Source organism: Ylistrum balloti, unplaced genomic scaffold, assembly GCF_031769215.1.
Source record: "Ylistrum balloti isolate Yb309-2 unplaced genomic scaffold, AGI_CSIRO_Ybal_v1 Utg369894, whole genome shotgun sequence".
NCBI lineage: Eukaryota > Metazoa > Mollusca > Bivalvia > Pectinida > Pectinidae > Ylistrum > Ylistrum balloti.
Genome location: NW_026782025.1, coordinates 474670 through 502150, shown reverse-complemented (window position 1 = coordinate 502150; position 27481 = coordinate 474670). Strand labels below are relative to the sequence as shown.

General features: G+C 36.5%; 1 protein-coding gene across 1 annotated transcript in view; it reads right to left on the bottom strand.

Annotated features, from left to right (window-relative positions):
• Window positions 1-25441, bottom strand: part of LOC132546534 (pleckstrin homology domain-containing family G member 7-like) — an 89688-nt gene extending 64247 nt beyond the window's left edge. Inside the window, exons 1-3 of the mRNA XM_060210254.1 lie at window positions 24584-25441; window positions 23257-23357; window positions 22494-22781 (exon numbers count right to left, since the gene is read on the bottom strand). Of these exons, the coding sequence (XP_060066237.1) occupies window positions 22494-22601 (108 nt within the window). The 5' untranslated portion in view covers window positions 22602-22781; window positions 23257-23357; window positions 24584-25441. The remainder of the gene's footprint in view (window positions 1-22493; window positions 22782-23256; window positions 23358-24583) is intronic.
• Between the last annotated feature and the right edge of the window lie 2040 nt (window positions 25442-27481).

Here is a 27481-nt window from a genome sequence, read left to right as displayed (position 1 = left end):
TAGATGTAAACGTTTGTCTGACAGAAAACATCAGGCACACAGTTATCAGTGAAGTAGCAATAATGTATGCTTGTAAGCTTAAGCATTCCCTCGAATTCCATTGAGATATTTTATTCTTAGTTTTGTTTTTACTTAACCCCCCCCTCCCCCACCCCACCCCAACCGGGGCTTCGCCCCTGGACCTTCTCTTGAAAGCATACCCAGACTTGTACAAGTCTACATGAACTCATATCTACTGTATCGCCACGATTAAAGTGTTGTGTGAAGCAAATGGGAGTATATCCTCGAAACTATAGTAGTTGTAGTTACATTTTGGTGTATTAAGTTCGTTTTTATAAAGAAAAATTCACTTAATTTTGTAGCGAGAATGATTTCTCAAGGGCGGAACAAAGAGCCATGGTAAACAAATCACCTGTCACAGCAAAAACGGCGTTTTCCATCAACGAATGATTTCATTCGTTGGCATAATCAAAATATTGCGAATCTCCCTAAGGCACCTAAAAAGTAATTGATGATTAGTTCAATGGTATTAAAGTTAAAACACACAACCAGGGAATCCCTTCATTAAGTCGACGGTGAATGACCTTTCACGACTTACCGTGTCGGAAAGTGGATTTGATGGTGCAATATCGCTGTAAGTTTAATAATTTTTGGATTCAAGATTTATAAGAATGTCCAGGAAATCAATAGTGGAAGTAATCAAGTTTATTCACATGAGATTGTGAACAACCTAAGAAAACGTAACGAAACTTGTCCTATCCTCCATGAAAATCGCGTTACTTGGCAAGGACGATAACTCTGTATGCATTTCAAATGAAAGATATTCCCCGCTTTTGATGTTGCTCAGCCTTTTGAAAAGCGATGGACACGTCGATAAGAGCGGAGATAAATATCAGTTTTGTCTGTATGTAAATATTGACACAAAGTGACGGATTAATCAGTCAGAGTAGAAATGTTTGAAGGTTAGGTTTTACTGAACCTAAGTATTGATGTGTATTGGTTTTAAAAACAACAGACACTTCGGCCACAGAGGATATTGGTTTTGTTTGTACGTGAATATAAACACAAAGCAACGTTACTGAAAGTGACAAACATGCCGGTTATAGCAGAAATTCATCTTTTATTAATAAGCGCCCTAGTTGTACACTAATCTGATCACGCCACGGACACGAAGTCATTCATTGATCATCTCTTTCAATTCGATTGGAAAATGTGAAGTTTCGATTCGAGTCTCCGTTAACCAGTGTCTTTTTTCCCATATGGAAAATGACCTTTGATAGTTATACCCTGAAACTGTTAATTTCCTTCAGATGCTGGCCTGGAATTCCCACATAATGTAACGTTGTAACTGACCACTCCGAGACAAAATAAAGAGGAATGTCTCGGCTAGTTTTCCCTAAGGAATATATTATACATATCACGTGATCAGATTGACGGAAAGGAATCAGAATTACCTAAATATGTCTCAAGGATTCCTCCGATACGTGAGTGATCAAAATGACCAGCGTATCACGTGGCGTGATTCGGTAAAATCTATTAAGATAGAGAGTCTCTATTGACAGGACAAACAACATCGCGGTATAGATTTCACTTCGTCACGTGACTACGTTAAACTATCTATAAATAACTATATTGGTCGTACATTCCAGATTGACAGCATTAGACAGCACCGCATAGAGTTGTCAGATTGATGGAAACAGAAAGAGTGCGTCGGTACTAGACCGATGCCACGGCGATTCTTCAATAGGCAACATCAGTTAGACTGATGGAGACAGATAGGACGTTTCCGTACTAGACCATCACCCCCGCGATTCTTCAATACTCAACATCAGTTGTAGTCAGATAGTTGAAAAAGAAAGAAGGCGTCGGTACTAGGCCGACGCCCCGCAATTCTCAATATTTAACTTTAGTTATTCAGACTGAAGGAGACAGATATAAAGTGTCTGTTACCGACGCCCCAGCGATTCTTCAATGCTCAACCTCAGTTGTAGTCTCCCGCTTCAATGCTCAACCTCAGTTGTAGTCAGACTCTTCTTCAATGCTCAACATCAGTTGTAGTTATCAGTTGTAGTCAGATAGTTGAAAAAGAAAGAAGGCGTCGGTACTAGGCCGACGCCCCGCAATTCTCAATATTTAACTTTAGTTATTCAGACTGAAGGAGACAGATATAAAGTGTCTGTTAGACCGACGCCCCAGCGATTCTTCAATGCTCAACCTCAGTTGTAGTCAGACTGAAGGAGACAGATAGAAAGCGTTCGTGAGACCGACGCCCCCGCGATTCTTCAATGCTCAACATCAGTTGTAGTCAGACTGGTGGAGACAGATAGAAAGCGTTCGTTAGATCCATTATCAGACTAACGTCCCTGCGATTCTTCCAGTACTCAACAGCAGTTGTAGTCATCATATATCATATTTCTTGAACAAGGACTGTGACAGCAACGGCATTTGTATCCTGGAATTTCCCGACAACTAAGGTAACAATGACGTCAAAGGGAAATCACTTAAACACCACAGAAATGCTAATGGAGTTTCCCGGTAACTGTTTTGTTTACAACGTCAAGGAGGGAATTCCTTTTAGCATCACAGAAACGCTCAAGGGATTTCCCCCGTAAATGCTCTGGATATAGTGACGCGTTGGGAAATTACTTCAGCATCACAGAAACGCTCAAGGGATTTCCCCCGTAAATGTTCTGGATATAGTGACGCGGCGGGAAATTACTTCAGCATCACAGAAACGCTCAAGGAATTTCCCCTGTAAATGCTCTGGATATAGTGACGCGGCGGGAAATTACTTCAGCATAACAGAAACGCTCAAGGGATTTCCCCCGTAACTGCTCTGGATATAGTGACGCGTCGGGAAATTACTTCAGCATCACAGAAACGCTCAAGGGATTTCCCCCGTAAATGTTCTGGATATAGTGACGCAGCGGGAAATTACTTCAGTATCACAGAAATGCTCGAGGGATTTCCAAGGAAGAGTGAAGGCGACAGGAAATCACATCATCATCATCATCATCATCATCATCATCATCATCATCATCATCATCACAGAAACGTCTTATTTTCAGGCATTTGTGGTAACATCTGTGACATCGGTGGTAGATCACTTCAACACCACAAAAATGCTAAAGGGATTCCTCATTACAATGATGAGATGTGAATTCTCTTCAGCACCACAGTAACACACAAGTTACCTGCTCTGGTTATAATGAAGGCGACAGAAAATTACTTTACCACCGCAGAAACACTGAACCGAACTCCCAGTAACTGTTTTGGTTACAGTGACGGATTTTTTATTATCAGTTTTGATGATACCTATTGTTAACGAAGACAAATCGACACAGCATTTCCACTGTTTCCCATATATAAACGCTAGCAATAGAGACCATCGTGAAGCAGGTGCGCGTTTTTCTGTTTGTTTAAAACATTGATTAACTGTGACCGTGAGGGTATGATTACAAAGATCACATTACTTCATTAGCCGTGATTGGAATCTATTTGTAAAGTGAGTGCAAACACCCTGAACCAAGTGCGTAATTTGATTTAAACTGTTGCGTCGGTTTTCTTTACGTTACCATTGCGATGATTCTTCTTAACCAATTACGACCGTGATAACATTTTGTGTTATCAAGACTGATTGCCTTCTGTTGGTAATAGATGTCTAGCTCGTCTGAGTGCGAGTAATGAGGGTTTGTCACTGATTCCCGACGTCTCCATCGTTGACTACTCCTAAACTAGATCTAGCATGGTGTGACAGTGTACATGGTTCCTTGAAAGACATTTCATTGGAACCTTATTTTGAAATCAGTACCCGAATTGAAATGGATCAAAGTTGACCCCAAGGCTGTGTTGTTGTTTCCTGCGTTTGACTGGTCCCAAGATAACCAGCCATTGCCATTTTCAGAATTATGCCATCATTTTATTTGCATCGTCATCAGAGCGATTTCTAAATGAATATAACACTTCACTTTTTACCGAACGGTTCGGAATAGGCCATAACGCCTTTTGATGTGCACCAAATCCAGAATGGCTCTGTCCTAACAAGCTGGAATGGTTTAGAATTAACGAGCAGAAAAGGTTCAGCATTGACTTCACGACGCTTTCAGTAAACCGATCCAGAATGTTTAGAACTGACATGCAGACCTTCCCAAGTAGATTGATACTGTTTCAATTTGGTACCCCCTTGAAAATTTAATACCTTTTCATTGGTGCCGATCTTGAGTAGTCCAGAACATGACGTCGTATGGTGAGTATTGACCGGCCAGGCTTAAACGTGGCATAAGAACATGTACAATGTACACTATCTGGACTGGTCCAAGGTTAACCATGACGACGGGACTATTTCTGTAGCATTAGACATGCTCTGACGGGTCTAGTATAGTTAGGAAACATGTCAAGTAGAGCTAACATGAGACTGATTGGGAGTGAGGTTACGATATTTAGTTCGAACGATTTATTTTCTCCTGAAAGGACTTTACCTATACCAGGCATCCTATGTGTGCGAGCTTCTTTAACAATTTCATCAAATAATGGACATCCCACGTGTGCGTTTCTTTAACAATTTAATAAAATAATGGACATCCCATGTGTGGGAGCTTCTGTAAGAATTTCATAAAATAATGGACATCCCACGTGTGCGAGCTTCTTTAACAATTTCATAAAATAATGGACATTCCACGTGTGCGAGCCTCTTTAACAATTTCATAAAATAATGGACATCCCACGTGTGCGAGCTTCTTTAACAATTTAATAAAATAATGGACATCCCACGTGTGCGAGCTTCTTTAACAATTTCATAAAATAATGGGCATCCCATGTGTGCGAGCTTCTTTAACAATTTCATAAAATAATGGACATCCCACGTGTGCGAGCTTCTTTAACAATTTCATAAAATAATGGACATCCCACGTGTGAGCTTCTGTAAGAATTTCATAAAATAATGGACATCCCACGTGTGCGAGCTTCTGTAAAAATTTCATAGAATAAAGGACATCCCACGTGTGAGCTTCTGTAAGAATTTCATAGAATAAAGGACATCCCATGTGTGCGAGCTTCTTTAACAATTTCATAAAATAATGGACATCCCACGTGTGCGAGCTTCTTTAACAATTTCATAGAATAATGGACATCCCATGTGTGCGAGCTTCTGTAAGAATTTCATAAAACAATGGACATCCCACGTGTGCGAGCTTCTTTAACAATTTCATAGAATAAAGGACATCCCATGTGTGCGAGCTTCTTTAACAATTTCATAAAATAAAGGACATCCCACGTGTGCGAGCTTCTTTAACAATTTCATAAAATAATGGACATCCCACGTGTGCTAGCCTCTTTAACAATTTCATAAAATAATGGACATCCCACGTGTGCTAGCCTCTTAAACAATTTCATAAAGTAATGGACATCCCATGTGTGCGAGTTTCTTTAACAACTTCATAAAATAAAGGACATCCCACGTGTGTTAGCTTCTTTAACAATTTCATAAAATAAAGGACATCCCACGTGTGCGAGCTTCTTTAACAATTTCATAAAATAAAGGACATCCCACGTGTGTTAGCTTCTTTAACAATTTCATAAAATAATGGACATCCCACGTGTGCGAGCTTCTTTAACAATTTCATAAAATAATGGACATCCCACGTGTGCGAGCTTCTTTAACAATTTCATAAAATAATGGACATCCCACGTGTGAGCTTCTGTAAGAATTTCATAGAATAAAGGACATCCCATGTTTGCGAGCTTCTTTAACAATTTTATAAAATAATGGACATCCCACGTGTGCGCTTCTTTAACAATTTAATAAAATAAAGGACATCCCACGTGTGCGAGCTTCTTTAACAATTTAATAAAATAATGGACATCCCACGTGTGCGAGCTTCTTTAACAATTTCATAAAATAATGGACATCCCACGTGTGAGCTTCTTTAACAATTTCATAAAATAATGGACATCCCACGTGTGCGCTTCTTTAACAATTTCATAAAATAATGGACATCCCATGTGTGCGAGCTTCTTTAACAATTTCATAAAATAATGGACATCCCACTTGTGCGAGCTTCTTTAACAATTTCATAAAAAAAATGGACATCCCACGTGTGCGAGCTTCTTTAACAATTTAATAAAATAATGGACATCCCACGTGTGCGAGCTTCTTTAACAATTTCATAAAACAATGGACATCCCACGTGTGCTAGCTTCTTTAACAATTTCATAAAATAATGGACATCCCACGTGTGCGAGCTTCTTTAACAATTTCATAAAACAATGGACATCCCACGTGTGCGAGCTTCTTTAACAATTTAATAAAATAATGGACATCCCACGTGTGCGAGCTTCTTTAACAATTTCATAAAATAATGGACATCCCACGTGTGCGAGCTTCTTTAACAATTTCATAAAATAAAGGACATCCCATGTGTGCGAGCTTCTTTAACAATTTAAAAAAAATAATGGACATCCCACGTGTGAGCTTCTTTAACAATTTCATAAAATAAAGGACATCCCACGTGTGCGAGCTTCTTTAACAATTTCATAAAATAATGGACATCCCACGTGTGTTAGCTTCTTTAATAATTTCATAAAATAAAGGACATCCCACGTGTGCGAGCTTCTTTAACAATTTCATAAAATAATGGACATCCCACGTGTGAGCTTCTGTAAGAATTTCATAGAATAAAGGACATCCCATGTGTGCGAGCTTCTTTAAAAATTTCATAAAATAATGGACATCCCACGTGTGCGAGCTTCTTTAACAATTTAATAAAATAATGGACATCCCACGTGTGAGCTTCTGTAAAAATTTCATAAAATAATGGACATCCTACGTGTGAGCTTCTGTAAGAATTTCATAGAATAAAGGACATCCCACGTGTGCGAGCTTCTTAAACATTTTCAAAAAAATAATGGACATCCTATGTGCGTGAGCTCCTGCTACAACTTTATAGATTATAAACAAAGCCCTCATTTGAGTTTCTGTAAGGACTTTGTATATAATGGGCAAACCTCATATTTGAGCTGCGCTCGCGTGTGTGAGCTCTTAAGGACCTTCATCGTGTACATAGTAGAAAAAAAATCTTTACATATAATAGGCATATGACGTGGTGAGCTCTGACCTGTAGTAGCATTGTGTATAAAATTGCAGTATTACAACCGACACCCGCAGTTAGAGGTAATTTTACAATAAGTAAAGTGTACATTGTGGTTAGATCAAACAACAATAACACCTCAATCATACCATGGAACGGCATTACCCTAAGATAATATGAACGAAGACTTCCTGTAGGCTAATGGAGATTCCTGCATTAACAGGATTTATCACAGACGCGTTTTCCTTTAACGGACAAGTGTGTCCTTTGACGTCATTTCTGCTGATTTGATATGTCGAAATGGACGTGCCACTTTGTTTTTTTGTGAAAGCCATTAGTTTTTCTAAATCATGCTTAAATCCCAATAATATCTTCATTCATTTCCAAACCTAATATAGTTCGAAATTCAGGAACCTAATCAGGCGAGGATTAACTTTACTGCTGAATCAATTGTTTTTCGGGGTTTTTTTTAGTTTTTTTTTCAAAACAGATGAGTCAGGAATTTTCAAACTTATATCGACTGATTAAGAAAATAAATTTCCGTCAAGATTAGTGTTGGTGATGTACGAATGTATTAGACGCGAGAATTGTCGTGTGTGAAACACATAACGTACCAGTCTCTAATGGTTTGGTTAGACTTACATGACAGTAGTTGATAATATAATATACCATCACCTATGTCTGGTATTAACCTGTTCATCCATAAGCACGACAACCTGACAGAAAATTTAACATAAGATTCGTAATGATTAAAGAAAACAATCTTCGCTGAATGGAGTAAGAGAAATATGGCGAAAGATGGTTAGTAAAAAGGGGACGTTTCAGTAAGAAACTGCATAAAATGTGGTGGGGACTTGAAAGGAGGAGCGGGAGTTTGCTGGAGTAAAAAAAGAGGGAAACCTGTTATTTCAGGAATCAGTTTCAAACCAGCATTCACTAACATAGGTTGGAAGCTTCCATCGACTATGTTTTTCTAAAATTGGGGTTTATTTATTTTTAGAAAATTTTGTATTTAAACTGGTATGAATAAAGAGTACATTATGTATATGACGTAATCAATGCTTGTTTTACCGACATATCAAACGAAGCGCCGTTTCGTGACCGTAACTAAAATTAATGTTCATTATGAAATTCACAAATAGAAAAGAAATTCTGAAGTGCATTCGGTTGTGAAATTATAATGAATAGTCATTAGATGAGAAACGTAGCCTTGTAAAAAATTGAACTATTTGTCTTTATTTCGTTAAAGTTTAAACACTTTCTTAAATATTCCAGACACTTGTAGGTTTTACTTGTTTAGGTGTATGATCAGATTTCTGTGATGGTGTCGCATGACATCATTTCCATTTCATATTTTCCTAAATGCACTTTTTGCACATCTTTAAACGGACTTGACAAACAACATACAAAATTTCGAAATTGAGAAATTGGTCTTATGACTTCAATTTCAAATTATTATGTTTTGTTTGGAAAGGGTGTTATTTACTTAAATTAGTGGGGAAATTGAAAACACGTGAAATATACCACCAAGTATGAATGTTTATTTATAAGAAGTAGATATTTGAAATAGGTTGTTGTTGATGTTCACTGGGGTTAAATGTGCATGCCATCGCTTTAGAAAATGTCCATTTCCAATAAAATTTAACAAAGTAACACACAAACGTAAGTTTGTCACTATCCCTTATGAAATCATAACTACACGTGTATTCCAACGACCCCGGAAAACGCCTTATTACGAAAGGAAATATTACTGATTGAACTTATCATGTAAATTAGACAGCTATCTATAACCTTCGAGTCCCATAAGGTTTTGAGGTATTTATGATTTGAATAAAACTTCAGCACACTCTTTGTTTTGTTGATAAAGCCTCGTTTTCGATACACACCGTCACTGTTCTAAAAACGCTTGAGATCGTGTTATTTTTAGGAGAGTATTCTCCTGATTAAACTGGCCACTCGATCGTCTTTCGTCTGATACAACTGAGAAAACAGGATCAGGCATCTGAGAACAATATCTATTCATGTGGGAAAATTGAAAGTTCGTCTATATCTTATGACGCTGACCACATTTAATAATGTTCGGTTTGCAAGAAATGCAATACCCTGCTCTGAAACCATGACAACAAAGCGCGTTGAAATTCTCTCTTATGAGACAAGATCAATATCCGTTGTTGTACCTTTTGTCTAATGCGAGTAACAGATTTTTTCACAATCTTCTTTACAAAGACTGAACTGTAGGACGAACAAAACTATTTAACGCATTGGGTTCGTAAATGTGTGAAAGTGTGTTTTAACATCACAGACATATATGTGTGTACTTTATTTTGTGTATGCCGATGACCGATCCCCTGGACATTATTGGCTGTAAGTGTGTGTAACAATCCACAACTAAAATAAAATAAAATAAAACCAAGCAGATACTGAAGTATTATATTATCATATTGAAATATGAAGACATTTAAGGCTGGAATGAAGAGTTTTAAATCGGTGGCTAACACTATCTATCTCTACGAAAGCCTTCGAAATATGGTGTATTAAAAAAAACTTTATTAAAAAAAGGCATATTCCTGTTTGGAACACCATTACACAGATACATAAATTTTGATTAAAAGTTGATTATAGCCTTGAAAACCAGAGCAAGATGATGCAATAAGATCATTTTAAAGACAACGATGGCCAGTTTTTATCAGTTGAAACACAACTTCGGAATTCGTTAATGGTAATTGGATATAATGAAAGAGACAGGGTTTCACGGCGATATAACCTACACTTGTTGGCGCGTCCACGACAGATACAGTGAAGAAAACTAAAGCGTGATCTATATCGGCTAATCCTTTTGTTAATACTTTTTACCAATATTCCGAACCTACAAAAATACTTTAGACGTCTAGGACATCCTCGATACTTCAGGGGTAACGCCCACTCTCTCTCACCACCCCTAAAACATTGCATGGCAAAATTGAAGGCTCCGTGGTCAACACCTTGTGGGTAAGACGAGAAGACTGGTTTGAATCTTTGATGTACATCAAACGTATCTAATGGTTGCATCACGCTTTGTTGTAATGGCTTTGAAGTTGGGTATCACTTCATTGTAATACACTACGCATCAGTCTGTGATACGTCTTTTTCTCTCACCTTAAACACACCATATATCAATCAAATTACTTCTCTTCCTTTGAATTTACCAGAAAATGTTCTAAAGGTACAGAGAGCGAAAGTGATCGTACCTTGGAGTACCGAGGATTGTTCAAGGGACAGCGAAAATGATCGTAACCCCTGGAGTACCGGCGATTGTTCCAGGGGTACAGAGAGCAAAAGTGATCGTAATCCTGGAGTACCGAGGATTGTTGCAGGGGTGCAGAGAGCGAAAATGATCGTAACCCTGGAGTATCTAGGATTGCTCCTAGGGTGCAGAGAGTGAAAGTGATCGTAACCCTAGAGTACCGAGGATTACTCCAGGGGTGCAGAGAGCGAAAGTGATCGTAACCCTGGAGTACTGAGGATTGTTCCAGAAGCAGCGAAAGTGATCGTAACCCTGGAGTATCGTGACCCCTGGAGTATCAAGGACGAGTCAAAGGCAAAGTCACGCATTCTCTGACCAAAAATTATACAGTAAATTAAAAAAAAAACATACTTTTTCAAAATGAACTAATTCCATGCTTTTTGGGTGAAGTTCAAGGCCAAATGATCACCATCTAGTTACTTTATGATAATAGTAAAAAAATCACGCATTGTGATATATAAACATGAAATGGTACAAAGGATTTCCCTGACTGTGGAATATTTTTACCAGAAATAAATGAAATCGATATTTCAATCCCTGAACGGTATCACGTTGGTAATGATGTCGTGACCGTATACCATGTCCGCTGATTAGTGCATCTGTCAAGTCATCAGTTATCGAGTTACTGTGTGACTACCACGCACTTTCGGACCAAATTACACCTCCTTTAGTACCTCATGAAATGGTCAGCTTCCAATCCGCAACATCATTTAGTATGCTGCAGATTTCATTCACACCGACCCGCTGTAGAAACAGTATTCTATATAAAATACTCATCTAGGTTGTTCCACTGTTCCTTACCAAAGCAGCATGACACAATGCCATCAATGCTATATATAAGAACATAGTCAACTTGAATGCATCGTATATTTTACAAAACGGTAAAAAAGCTTAGAAATGTCATGTTCTTACTTCATTCGCAAAAATGATTTAAACGATAGAAAACGATATAACTGAAAGAAGGATTCCTTCATTTCATTGACAGTGAGGAAATGTAATCGAGCCACCGGTGCAGCTGTTATTATAGAGTAATCACGGACAGAAATGTATCAAATCTAATTTAAAACACATTACACCAACCTAACTTCGTTCTCTGTCCTGCAAGATGAGACCGACAGACAATACACACAAATAAACGCGGACAACGGAACGGATTCTGTGAAGTGATATGTAGACAAAGCCATAGACGTCAGCACGGACACGTTACAATGGGTGGATTGTTCGTTGTGTATAGTTTACCAGCATGGAACGTGAGACACATTCTCAAGAGGAGTATAAAACTGCCATGATAATGTGATCGACGGAGACGTTCCTTATAGCCACGTTACCGAATATATCTTTACCATAGGAGTGTCCGATCTGGTCCCAGGTGTGATCCCTGCCACTGTCAAGTCTTCATCCTGGACCGGAAACCAGTGTACATTAGTAAGATCTTTGCCATTAGATAGAAGGAATGAGGTGATAGTGTACATTAGTAAGATCTTTGCCATTAGATAAATGGGATGTGGTCATAGTGTACATTAATCTTTGCCATTAGATACAAGGGTTGAGGTAATGGCGTACATTAGTAAGATCTATGCATTAGATAGAAGGAATAATGTGTTAGTGTACATTAGTAAGATCTTTGCCATTAGATACAAGGGATCAGGTGATTGTGAACATCAGTGAGATATGTGACATTATGAGGTGGTATGTACATTAGTAAGTCTTTGCATTAGAAGTGGTGTACACATTAGTAAGATGAGGTATATGAGGTGATGGTGTACATTAGTAAGATCTTTGGGGATAGAAGGGATGAGTGTACATTAGTAAGATCTTTGCCATTAGATAGAAGGGATGACATGATTGTGAACATCAGTGAGAAATGTGACATTAGATAGAAGGGATGAGGTGATGGTGTACATTAGTAAGATCTTTGCCATTAGATAGAAGTGATGAGGTGATGGTGTACATTAGTAAGATCTTTGCCATTAGATAAAAGGGATGAGGTGATGGTGTACATTAGTAAGATCTTTGCCATTAGATAGAAAGGATGAAGTGATGGTGTACATTAGTAAGATCTTTGCCATTAGATAAAAGGGATGAGGTGATGGTGTACATTAGTAAGATCTTTGCCATTAGATACAAGGGATGAGGTGATAGTGTACATTAGTAAGATCTTTGCCATTAGATACAAGGGATGAGGTGATAGTGTACATTAATAAGATCTTTACCATTAGATACAAGGGATGAGGTGATAGTGTACATTAGTAAGATCTTTGCCATTAGATAGAAGGGATGAAGTGATGGTGTACATTAGTAAGATCTTTCCATTAGATAGAAGGAATAATGTGTTAATGTACATTAGTAAGATCTTTGCCATTAGATAGAAGGGATGAGGTGATTGTGTACATTAGTAAGATCTTTGCCATTAGATGGAAGGGATGAAGTGATAAGGTATATAAGTAAGATCTTTGCCATTAGATAGAAGAGATGAAGTGATAAGGTATATAAGTAAGATCTTTGCCATTAGATAGAAGGGATGACGTGATTGTGAACATCAGTGAGATATGTGACATTAGATAAAAGGGATTAGATGATCGTGTACATTAGTAAGATCTTTACGATTGGATAGATAACATTAGATATAAGGAATGAGGTGATAGTGTACATTAGTAAGATCTTTACCATTGGATAGAAGGGATGAAGTTATAAGGTATTTAAGTAAGATCTTTGCCATTGGATAGAAGGGATGAGGTGATTGTGAACATCAGTGAGATATGTGACATTAGATAGAAGGGATGAGGTGATGGTGTACATTAGTAAGATCTTTGCCATTAGATGGAAGGGATGAAGTGATAAGGTACATTAGTAAGATCTTTGCCATTAGATAAAGAAGGGATGATCTTGATGTGTACATTATCTTTGCCATAAGATCTTTGCCATTAGATAGAAGGGATGAGATGATAATGTACATTAGTAAGGTCATTGCTATTAGATAAAAGGGATGAGGTGATTGTGAACATCAGTGAGATATGTGACATTAGAAAGAAGTGATGAGGTGACGGTGTACATTAGTAAGATCTTTGCCATTAGATACAAGGGATGAGGTGATAGTGTACATTAGTAAGATCTTTGCCATTAAATACAAGGAATGAGGACATAGTGTACATTAGTAAGATCTGAGGTGATGCATCATTAGATAGAAGGGATGAGGTGATTGTGTACATTAGTAAGATCTTTGCCATTAGATAGAAGGGATGAGGTGATTGTGTACATTAGTAAGATCTTTGCCATTAGATAGAAGTGATGAGGTGATGGTGTACATTAGTAAGATCTTTGCCATTAGATTAGATAAAAGGGATGAGTGATAGTGTACATTAGTAAGATCTTTGCCATTAAATAAAAGGGATGAGGTGATAGTATACATTAGCAAGATCTTTGCCATTAGATAAATAGGATGTGGTCATATTGTACATTAATCTTTGCCATTAGATACAAGGGATGAGGTGATAGTGTACATTAGTAAGATCTTTACCATTAGATAGAAGGGATGAGGTGATAGTGTACATTAGTAAGATCTTTGCATTAGATAAAAGGGATGAGGTGATGGTGTACATTAGTAAGATCTTTGCCATTAGATAGAAGAAATAAGGTGTTAGTGTACATTAGTAAGATCTTTGCCATTAGATAGAAGAGATGACGTGATTGTGAACATCAGTGAGATATGTGACATTAGATAGAAGGTATGAGGTGATGGTGTACATTAGTAAGATCTTTGCCATTAGATAGAAGGGATGAAGTGATAATGTATATAAGTAAGATCTTTGCCATTAGCTACAAGGGATGAGATGACAATGTACATTAGTAACGTCATTGCTATTAGATACAAGGGATGAGGTGATGGTGTACATTAGTAAGATCTTTGCCATTAGATAGAAGGGATGATATGATAATGTATATAAGTAAGATCTTTGCCATTTGATAGAAGGGATGACATGATTGTGAACATCAGTGAGAAATGTGACATTAGATAGAAGGGATGAGGTGATAGTGTACATTAGTAAGATCTTTGCCATTAGATAGAAGGAATGAGGTAATAGTGTACATTAGTAAGATCTTTGCCATTGGAGAGAAGGTATGAGGTGGTAGTGTACATTAGTAATGTCTTAAGTGGTATATAAAAGGATGAGGATGTGGTGTACATAGTATCTTGCATTAGATAGAAGGGATGAGTGATAGTGTACATTAGTAAGATCTTTGCCATTAGATAGAAGGGATGAGGTGATAGTGTACATTAGTAAGATCTTTGCCATTAGATAGAAGGGATGAGGTGATGTACATTAGTAAGATCTTTGCCATTAGATAGAAAGGGATGTGATTAAGATCTTAAGTGATACATTAGTAAGATCTTTGCCATTAGATAGAAGGGATGAGGTGATAGTGTACATTAGTAAGATCTTTGCCATTAGATAAAGGGATGAAGTGATGATCATTAGTAAGATCATTAGATAGAAGGGATGAGGTGATAGTGTACATTAGTAAGATCTTTGCCATTAGATAAAAGGGATCAGGAGAGCACGAAAATTAGAACGATAAATACATTAGATAGAAGGGATGAGGTGATGGTGTACATTAGTAAGATCTTTGCCATTAGATAGAAGGGATGAAGTGATAAGGTATATAAGTAAGATCTTTGCCATTAGATAGAAGGGATGAGGTGATAGTGTACATTAGTAAGATCTTTGCCATTAGATACAAGGGATGAGGTGATAGTGTACATTAGTAAGATCTTTGCCATTAGATAGAAGGGATGAGGTGATGACATTAGTGAGATCTTTGCCATTAGATACAAGATATGTGATTAGTAAGATCTTTGCCATTAGATAATAGATGGTGATTGGTGTACATCAGTGTGATATGTGACATTAGATAGAGGGAATGAGGTGATAGTGTACATTAGTAAGATCTTTGCCATTGGATAGAAGGGGTGAGGTGATAGTGTACATTAGTAAGATCTTTGCCATTAGATAGAAGGGATGAAGTGATGGTGTACATTAGTAAGATCTTTGCCATTAGATAAAAGGGATGAGGTGATGGTGTACATTAGTAAGATCTTTGCCATTAGATAGAAGGGATGAAGTGATGGTGTACATTAGTAAGATCTTTGCCATTAGATACAAGGGATGAGGTAATGGCGTACATTAGTAAGATCTATGCATTAGATAGAAAGAATAAGGTGTTAGTGTACATTAGTAAGATCTTTGCCATTAGATAGAAGAGATGACGTGATGGTGTACATTAGTAAGATCTTTGCCATTAGGTAGAAGGGATGAAGTGATAATGTATAAAAGTAAGATATTTGCCATCAGATAGAAGTGATGAGGTGATAGTGTACATTAGTAAGATTTTTGCCATTGGATAGAAGGGGTGAGGTGATAGTGTACATTAGTAAGATCTTTACGATTGGATAGAACAGATGAGGTGATTGTGAACATCAGTGAGATATGTGACATTAGAAAGAAGTGATGAGGTGATGGTGTACATTAGTAAGATCTTTGCCATTAGATACAAGGGATGAGGTGATAGTGTACATTAGTAAGATCTTTGCCATTAGATACAAGGGATGAGGTGATCGTGTACATCAGTGAGATATGTGACATAAGAAAGAAGGGATGAGGTGATGGTATACATTAGTAAGATCTTTGCCATTAGCTAGAAGGGATGAGGTCATAGTATACATTAGTAAGATCTTTGCCATTAGATAAAAGGGATGAGGTGATGGTGTACATTAGTGTCTTGTGCATTAGTAAGATCTTTGCCAGGGATGAGGTGATGTGTACATTAGTATCTTTGCCATTAGATACAAGGGAAGAGGTGATGGTATACATTAGTAAGATCTTTGCCATTAGATAGAAGGGATAAAGTGATAATGTATATAAGTAAGATCTGTGCCATTAGATAAAATGGATGTGCTGATCGTGTACATTAGTAAGATCTTTGCCATTAGATAAAAGGGATGAGGTGATTGTGTACATTAGTAAGATCTTTGCCATTAGATAGAAGGGATGATATGATAATGTATATAAGTAAGATCTTTGCCATTAGATAGAAGGGATGAGGTGATTGTGAACATCAGTGAGATATGTGACATTAGATAGAAGGGATGAGGTGATAGTGTACATTAGTAAGATCTTTGCCATTAGATACAAGGGATGAGGTGATAGTGTACATTAGTAAGATCTTTGCATTAGATAGAAGGGATGAGGTGATGTGTACATTAGTAAGATCTTTGCCATTAGATAGAAGGGATGAGGTGATAGTGTACATTAGTAAGATCTTTGCCATTAGATAGGGAAGGGAGGTACATTAGTGATACATCAGATAAGATGAGGTGATGTGTACATTATTAGATAATAGGATGATGATGTGTACATTAGTAAGATCTTTGCCATTAGATAAAAGGGATGAGGTGATGGTGTACATTAGTAAGATCCGTGCATTAGTGAGAAGGAATAAGGTGTTAGTTTACATTAGTAAGATCTTTGCCATTAGATAGAAGGGATGAAGTGATAATGTATATACGTAAGATCTTTGCCATTAGCTAGAAGGGATAAGGTGATAGTGTACAATAGTAAGATCTTTGCCATTAGATAAAAGGGATTAGGTGATGGTGTACATTAGTAAGATCTTTGCCATTAGATACAAGGGATGAGGTGTTAGTGTACATTAGTAAGATCTTTGCCATTAGATAGAAGGAATAAGGTGTTAGTGTACATTAGTAAGATCTTTGCCATTAGATAGAAGGGATGAGGTGATAATGTACATCAGTAAGATCTTTGCCATTAGATAGATAGGTGATTGTGAGAGGGATGTTGGTGTATCTGTACATTAGTAAAGATCTTAGTAAGATCTTTGCCATTAGATAGAAGGGATGAAGTGATAATGTATATAAGTAAGATCTATGATATTAGATAGAAGGGATGAGGTGGAAGTGTACATTAGTAAGATCTTTGGCATTAGATAGAAGAGATGAGGTGATAGTGTACATTAGTTAGATCTTTGCCATTAGAAACAAGGGATGAGGTGATGGTGTACATTAGTAAGATCTTTACCATTAGATAGAAGGGATGAGGTGATAGTGTACATTAGTAAGATCTTTGCCATTAGATAGAAGGGATGAGGTGATAGTGTACATTAGTAAGATCTTTGCCATTAGATAGAAGGGATGAGGTGATAGTGTACATTAGTAAGATCTCTTTAGATACAAGCCATTAGATACAAGGGATGAGGTGATAGTGTACATTAGTAAGATCTTTGCCATTAGATAGAAGGGATGAGGTGATAGTGTACATTAGTAAGATCTTTGCCATTAGATAATTGAGGTGATGGTGTACATTAGTGAGATATGTGCCATTAGATACAAGGGATGATCATAGTGTACATTAGTAAGATCTTTGCCATTAGATACAAGGGATGATTGTGATAGTGTATCATTAGCATTAGATAGAAGGGATGAGGTGATAGTGTACATTAGATCTTTGTTAGTAAGATAGATAGAAGGGATGAGGTGATGGTGTACATTAGTAAGATCTTTGCCATTAGATAGAAGGGATGAGGTGATAGTGTACATACATTCTTTGCCATTAAGATCTTAGTGCATTATTAGATAGAAGGGATGAGGTGATGGTGTACATTAGTAAGATCTTTGCCATTAGATACAAGGGATGAGGTGATAGTGTACATTAGTAAGATCTTTGCCAGATACAAGGGATGAGGTGATTGTGTGACATTAGTAATAGGGACATTAGATACATTAGATACAAGGAATGAGGTGATGGTGTACATTAGTAAGATCTTTGCTATTAGATCAAAGGGATGTGGTCATAGTGTACATTAATCTTTGCCATTAGAATAAAGGGATGAGGTGATGGTGTACATTAGTAAGATCTGTGCATTAGATAGAAGGAATAAGGTGTTAGTGTACATTAGTAAGATCTTTGCCATTAGATAGAAGGAATGAGGTAATAGTGTACATTAGTAAGATCTTTGCCATTAGATAGAAGGGATGAGGAGGTGTTAGTGTACATTAGTAAGATCTTTGCCATTAGATACAAGGGATTCGGTGATGGTGTACATTAGTAAGATCTTTGCCATTAGGTACAAGGGATGAGGTCATACTGTATATTAGTAGGATCCTTACCATTAGATACAAGGGATGAAGTGATGGTGTACATTAGTAAGATCTTTGCCATTAGAAACAAGGAATAAGGTGTTAGTGTACATTAGTAAGATCTTTGCCATTAGATACAAGGGATTCGGTGATGGTGTACATTAGTAAGATCTTTGCCATTAGGTACAAGGGATGAAGTGATAGTGTACATTAGTAAGATCTTTGCCATTAGATAGAAGGGATGAGGTGATTGTGTACATTAGTAAGATCTTTGCCATTAGATAGAAGGGATGAGGATGATTGTACATTAGTGAAGATCTTTGCCATTAGATACAAGGGATGAGGTGATAGTGTACATTAGTAAGATCTTACAAGGGATGAAGTGATTACATTAGTAAGAAGGGATGAGGTGGTCATAGTGTACATTAGTAAGATTTTTGCCATTATATACAAGCGATGGGGAGATAGTGAACATCAATAAGATCTTAAGTGGTAGATAATAGGGCTGGGATGTTGGTGTACATCTGTGAGATCTGTGCATTAGATTGAAGGAATAAAGTGATAGTGTACATTAGTAAGATCTTTGCCATTAGATAAAATGGATGTGCTGATCGTGTACATTAGTAAGATCTTTGCCATTGGATAGAAGGGATGAGGTGATGTGACATTAGATAGCTGTATACACAGTCGACTGTCGACTGTGACATTAGATAGCAGTATACACAGTCGACTGTGACATTAGATAGCTGTATACACAGTCGACTGTGACATTAGATAGCTGTATACACAGTCGACTGTGACATTAGATAGCTGTATACACAGTCGACTGTGACATTAGATAGCTGTATACACAGTCGACTGTGACATTAGATAGCTGTATACACAGTCGACTGTGACATTAGATAGCTGTATACACAGTCGACTGTGACATTAGATAGCTGTATACACAGTCGACTGTGACATTAGATAGCTGTATACACAGTCGACTGTGACATTAGATACACAGTCGACTGCTGTATGTACACAGTCGACTGTGACATTAGATAGCTGTATACACAGTCGACTGTGACATTAGATAGCTGTATACACAGTCGACTGTGACATTAGATAGCTGTATACACAGTCGACTGTGACATTAGATAGCTGTATACACAGTCGACTGTGACATTAGATAGCTGTATACACAGTCGACTGTGACATTAGATAGCTGTATACACAGTCGACTGTGACATTAGATAGCTGTATACACAGTCGACTGTGACATTAGATAGCTGTATACACAGTCGACTGTGACATTAGATAGCTGTATACACAGTCGACCGTGACATTAGATAGCTGTATACACAGTCGACCGTGACATTAGATAGCTGTATACACAGTCGACTGTGACATTAGATAGCTGTATACACAGTCGACTGTGACATTAGATAGCTGTATACACAGTTGACTGTGACATTAGATAGCTGTATACACAGTCGACTGTGACATTAGATAGCTGTATACACAGTTAACTGTGACATTAGATAGCTGTATACACAGTTGACTGTGACATTAGATAGAAGTGCAAATTCTAGTATGTTACAGCTATTGAGCTTTATTTCCTTTCCGTCATCAGGTTTCCGTTTAGTTCTATGTAAACATGATGGGAGTATATCAGGCTATAAACGCTCATCTGGTCGAGCGTATGAATACATATTCGGTGATCAAGGTGAGACGTCCACCAAAAAGTTATCCTTGTAGATATAAATGTAATTCTGTATTGTATTCGCCTGTATATCATTACTACACCAAACTGTAGTTTATGAGATTGTATACTATAATTTACAGTGATTCGGTCCGTGATGGAATGAATAAATCTAGATCTTTCCATGGTAATCAAAACTGGCTGCTGGTCACTTTCATTTCGGTTTCAATATCCACTCTGATTAAGAGTATTGACATATCCTAAGTTGTTGGACTTAAGTAAGACCTTCACAAAAAGGTAACTTTACATGGCTTTCAAATCATAACGGAACAAACTTTATAGTGAAACATGTAATTTTGCCACTAAATAATTCTTATCGCCATAACGTACTTTGAAGTTTGTCAACATTATCTGCTACAGTGAACGTCAACAGTCCAAATTATATATGTAGAATTCGTTACAAAGTGACAAGATCGACTTCAATTTATCAATTCCGTGGTTATTATATTCGGAAAATAGCATCAGTCCACTCCATGACACGAAAATGTAAATAATTCACGAAGAAACGGTAGACACAGTTTCATGAAATCTGACTGAGAGCTACATCGCTTTTTAATATAACATCAATGAGCAATTTGCTTTCGAAGAACGTAAAAATAGATTGTAATATAATGGATTTATTGCAAGAATGGTGAGTGTTTACAATTTAAACCTATAACCAAGTACAATTTGTGCTATACAATCCAATACAATTGCTATTTATGATGCCACAAGGAACTACATCATTTCAGCTGTTCTCGAAATGTTTATTGCAATATTAGATAGAAGTGACACATTGTAGTATACCACAGTTATTGGTCTGTATACACAGTTGACTGTGACATTAGATAGCTGTATACACAGTTGACGGTGACATTAGGTAGCTGTATACACAGTTGACGGTGACATTAGGTAGCTGTATACACAGTCGACTGTGACATTAGATAGCTGTATACACAGTCGACTGTGACATTAGATAGCTGTATACACAGTCGACTGTGACATTAGGTAGCTGTATACACAGTCGACTGTGACATTAGGTAGCTGTATACACAGTCGACTGTGACATTAGGTAGCTGTATACACAGTCGACTGTGACATTAGGTAGCTGTATACACAGTCGACTGTGACATTAGATAGCTGTATACACAGTCGACTGTGACATTAGATAGCTGTATACACAGTCGACTGTGACATTAGATAGATGTATACACAGTCGACTGTGACATTAGATAGCTGTATACACAGTCGACTGTGACATTAGATAGCTGTATACACAGTCGACTGTGACATTAGATAGCTGTATACACAGTCGACTGTGACATTAGATAGCTGTATACACAGTTGACTGTGACATTAGATAGAGGTGACACATTGTAGTATATTACAGTTATTGAGATGTATACACAGCTGAAAATATCATTAAATAGAGATGCTTCATACTATCATTTCACAGTTATTGAAGCGTATACAAAGTTGACTTTTACTTTGAATAGAGGTGTGACATACCAGTATTTTACATTTGATTTTCTGTATATTCAATCATTTGTCACTTGTCATTTGATACATAATGCTGGATGATATTTTTTTTTTGTAAAATGTTAGTGTCTGCCTTGAGGCTGGGGTCACAAAGCTAAATACTTTATTGGTCAAGCCAGTTATAATATGCATGTTCCTGAAGACAAATCAACAAAGGCCACACACTGTACAATGACAACCACATAGAACCCAAATGGCATGCTGCTCACTAAAAGCTTTTATCATGTATTTAGGTGTACGTGCATGTAAACCCAAACATGGCAAAAACATTATTTTGTCACGAAATATCTTAGTCATTCAACCTATGTCCTTGATGTTTAGAGGTACGCATACATTGTTTGTGCTGTTCATCAGCCATCTAGCTCTTTGCTATTGATGAAACACAGTTATACCTTATCCTACGTGAACCTTGTGGTAGCCGACCAGAATCTCCATGAATATAAATAATCCTACTCAAGCAGCACAGTATATTCAGATATTCCATTTACCCGTCAAGTACTGTACGTGCTGACAGACACTGATTCAGTCGTGATCACACATATTACATAACATAAAATCCCGACTGAAGACTGTTGCTTGGTAGAAAATTTCAAGTTGAGATTTTTCCTATATCCGCATAGTATTCAAAAGCTTTAAAAGTAATTAAAGTATAAATAAAATTTGACTTCAAATTTCTTCTTTGTTTACGAATTTATATAATGAAATACCTACCTGAACAGAGGAACGATTGGGAGGAAAACCCAGCACAGAATCGTCGATGGTAAAACCCTTCATTAATTTAGAATCCTTCTTGGTTCGATGACTCTTTCGCTGAGACATGTTGATAACGTTCGTTAGATTGTACAAACAGTGACAGTCGCCTGTCGAATACACAATGCTTGAAGCCCACTCCAACCGTTTTAACGTTCGGGGGATGTATTATTCCTCCAGGTCATTTCGATATCACAGAGTGTGTCTTCAGTACCCACTGTTGATACACATAACGCTCCGCCAGCATACCTTCCGGTGGAAAGATGAAAGACAAACAGGCATTGCTTGATCATCTGCTCATAACGACAGGGTGATATGTTATTTATCGTAAATCTAATACAATGCAACAAAAACGTTGATTGATCAGGACGGACTTTAACCGGGATGTTCCAAATGATTGATCAGACAAGAGCGTACTATGAAGTTCTGTACATTTGAAAATAAGTTTTTAAAAAACAAAAATGGCCTCACACAAATAAAGCGATTTGTTAGGTTTATTTGTGTACGTGTAACTCTGAGATCGTCAATCAGTGACACAGTCACAACCCCGAGTATTATCTAAACGAATTCCTCGTACAGAACAGACAAATGGTACTTACTGCCATACCAGTGCGTGGTCGGCCAGTACTGATCGATCTAAACATAGGTTCCAGGCCAAACCACGATGCTTTTAGAATTCAAAAATAGACTACAAAAATAGTTCATTTACAACCATTTTACTCACCTGTCGGTCAATATTGTATTCCTACCAACCATTGAATACTACTCATAGCGGTATGATGATCTGTACATAATGTCAGCAGCGTCATCCATTGCAGAACGATTCTGCAACAGAAGTTAGCATAAAGTATTCAAGTGATACTTTAAATTTACATGTATAATACTGCAACTGTTCAAGCGTCAGTGTTCAAGTGTTGTAAGTGTGACACAACAAATGTTAAAGTGTTGTAAGTATGATACAGCAAGTGTTCAAGTGTAAGTTTGTTACTGTAAGTCTACAGGCGTGAGTTATATGTGTACAAGTGTAAGTATGTTACTAAAACATACGAGTGTAAGTGTGATTATGTAAGTGTACATGTGTCAGTATTTTACGTTATGTGTACAAGTGTATTTTACTTTTTAGTGTACAAGTGTAAATATTTTACTTTTTAGTGTACAAGTGTAAATATTTTACTTTTTAGTGTACAAGTGTAAATATTTTACTTTTTAGTGTACAAGTGTAAATATTTTACTTTTTAGTGTACAAGTGTAAATATTTTACTATTTAGTGTACAAGTGTAAATTTTTTACTTTTTAGTGTACAATTGTAAATATTTTACTTTTTAGTGTACAAGTGTAAGTATTTTACTTTTTAGTGTACAAGTGTAAATATTTTAATTTTTAGTGTACAAGTGTAAATATTTTTTTACTTTTTAGTGTACAAGTGTAAATATTTTACTTTTTATGTGCACAAGTGTAAATATTTTACTTTTTAGTGTACAAGTGTATTTTACTTTTTAGTGTACAAGTGTATTTTACTTTTTTTTACTTTTTAGTGTACAAGTGTAAGTATTTTACTTTTTAGTGTACAAGTGTAAGATATTTTACTTTTTTTTAGTGTACAAGTGTAAATATTTTTTTTTACTTTTTAGTGTACAAGTGTAAATATTTTACTTTTCAGTGTATGTGCACAAGTGTAAATATTTTACTTTTTAGTGTACAAGTGTAAGTATTTTACTTTATGTGTACAAGTGTAAATTTTTACTTTTTAGTGTACAAGTTTTTTTACTATTTAGTGTACAAGTTTTTAGTGTACAAGTGTAAATTTTTTACTTTTTAGTGTACAAGTGTAAATATTTTACTTTTTAGTGTACAAGTGTAAGTATTTTACTTTTTAGTGTACAAGTGTAAATATTTTACTTTATGTGTACAAGTGGATCTTTTATGTTGCATGTGTACAGATAATTGACCATTATTAGATATTGTGTTTGTGACCATGGTTAAGTACAGACATGTTAACATTGGTGAAGTAATACATATAATGAAATTCTAATTAACAATATATAATTTACCTGATAATGCATTGTATTTGATATAATAAGATAAACTGTGTTTTTGTTTTAGAATGTTGTCCGAGATTTAAAGATGCTATTCCTCTTTCTGTCAAAGCGGATATTCCTACTACCATGATAATTAACTCTCCCACATCATGAATGCCACGGCACTTAAAGTGTTAACAGTTGTCACTTCCAAATCCATAATGGTCGCTTCAGGAATTCCTTTATCCTTAATATTCCGCTTGTGTGTCTCCAAAACTTTGTGGTTGTATTTGGTCAATCCATACCGGTTATAATGCACAAATTGTGTTGACTCTAGGACGTGTATAAAAAAGTCCTATTTGAGTAGGGTGTAAGTGGAGATGGAGCTCGTACACAGAGTCAATAATTCTGTAACAGATATGATATATTACAATCCAATACCCGAGAAAAACGTCTTTCAAATCAGTGAGACAGTTTATCCATAAAAAGCGTATTTCTTTGCCGCCACGTGTGTGAACATGACAAGGCGGATTACTGAGCCATTAGAAGCTGCTGCTCTGCCGCTATACCACCGTTTTATATCCCAATGCCCACAACGTTGTTTACTGGTTGCATCTGTTGGGCGACGATTTGATTAAATATGCCTGCATGTTGTGGCTATCATGTGAATCCCTCAGCACTAGGTGTTAGTTTTCTCAATAGTCAGTGGTGGCATTTTCATAGATTTAGCTAACAGCAAGTTCTGGCAAGGACCTCCCCTTTCGGTACTTAAACCACCAAACACTGTCAACTGTACATCACTTATTAGCTAGCTCTCCCGTCTTCAACATATAGTCATATATTGGCTTTTAGGTTCACTTTATAGAGATTTGTTTAATCATTCCCGATTTTTACCAGCACTTCACGGTTTCATGGTGTGTATATAATATATTAGCTGAAACCGTGTACAATGTGTAGTTTTCGCTTCGTTTGTGTACCAGGGTTACAGAAAAGCTTGATGTACATGTATTCTACAATCTATCTTAGACAGCATTGTTGTAACAGTAAATGTTCACTCATACACAACTTGTGCTGGTAATCATATAATTTTAAAATGTACATTTGTCAGTCATACGTTACATGTTCACCGATCTGCTATAAATATATATACTGCTACTAATAATGCTGCTTCATATGTCAATATTTGTGATAATCTTATTTACAAGTATATCTTCATTAATAAAAAGCATTGTTACCGAGTTATTTCATCAGTCAATATTCATCCTCACCAATTTCCTATATAGTGTCATCAGTCAATATTCATCCTCACCAATTTCCTATATAGTGTCATCAGTCAATATTCATCCTCACCAATTTCCTATATAGTGTCATCAGTCAATATTCATCCTCACCAATCTCCTATATATAGTGTCATCAGTCAATATTCATCCTCACCAATTTCCTATATAGTGTCATCAGTCAATATTCATCCTCACCAATCTTCTATATAGTGTCATCAGTCAATATTCATCCTCACCAATCTTCTATATAGTGTCATCAGTCAATATTCATCCTCACCAATTTCCTATATAGTGTCATCAGTCAATATTCATCACAACCAATCTTCTATATAGTGTCATCAGTCAATATTCATCACAGCCAATCTTCTATATAAAGTGTCATCAGTCAATATTCATCACAACCAATCTTCTATATAGTGTCATCAGTCAATATTCATCACAACCAATCTTCTATATAGTGTCATCAGTCAATATTCATCACAACCAATCTTCTATATAAAGTGTCATCAGTCAATATTCATCACAGCCAATCTTCTATATAAAGTGTCATCAGTCAATATTCATCACAACCAATCTTCTATATAGTGTCATCAGTCAATATTCATCACAACCAATCTTCTATATAGTGTCATCAGTCAATATTCATCACAACCAATCTTCTATATAAAGTGTCATCAGTCAATATTCATCACAACCAATCTTCTATATAGTGTCATCAGTCAATATTCATCACAACCAATCTTCTATAAAGTGTCATCAGTCAATATTCATCACAACCAATCTTCTATATAGTGTCATCAGTCAATATTCATCACAACCAATCTTCTATATAGTGTCATCAGTCAATATTCATCACAACCAATCTTCTATATAGTGTCATCAGTCAATATTCATCACAGCCAATCTTCTATATAAAGTGTCCTCAGTCAATATTCATCACAACCAATCTTCTATATAAAGTGTCCTCAGTCAATATTCATCACAACCAATCTTCTATATAGTGTCATCAGTCAATATTCATTCTCACCAATTTCCTATATAGTGTCATCAGTCCATCTTTATCCTCACTAATCTTCTATATAACGTGTCATCAGTCAATATTCATCATCACCAATCTTCTATATAGTGTCACCAGTCAGTTTTCATTTTCACTAATCTTCTATATAAAGTGTCATTAGTCAATTTTCATTGTCTCTAATCTTCTATATAGTGTCATCAGTCAATATTCATCACAGCCAATCTTCTAGGTAGTGTCCTCAGTCAATATTCATCACAACCAATCTTCTATATAGCGTCACCAGTCAGTTTTCATCATACTCCATCTACTATATTGATTCGTTAGTCAGTATTCATCATTACTAGTTTGATATGCTATTTTGTGTTATACTATTGTACGTTTACAGTAACTAAAGAGAATTTTAGCTTGCCCTGTTTGAGAACACTTTTGCCTTGTTGAAATAACCACTTGAAAATAGAACATTTCACCTTGGCCTGTTTGAGGAACTATCGTATGTTTTACAATAGTCTATTTCAACCTGTCCTGTTAGATGACACTGTATGAGGAACTATCGTATGTTTTACAATAGTCTATTTCAACCTGTCCTGTTAGATGACACTGTATGAGGAACTATCATACGTTTTACAACAGTCT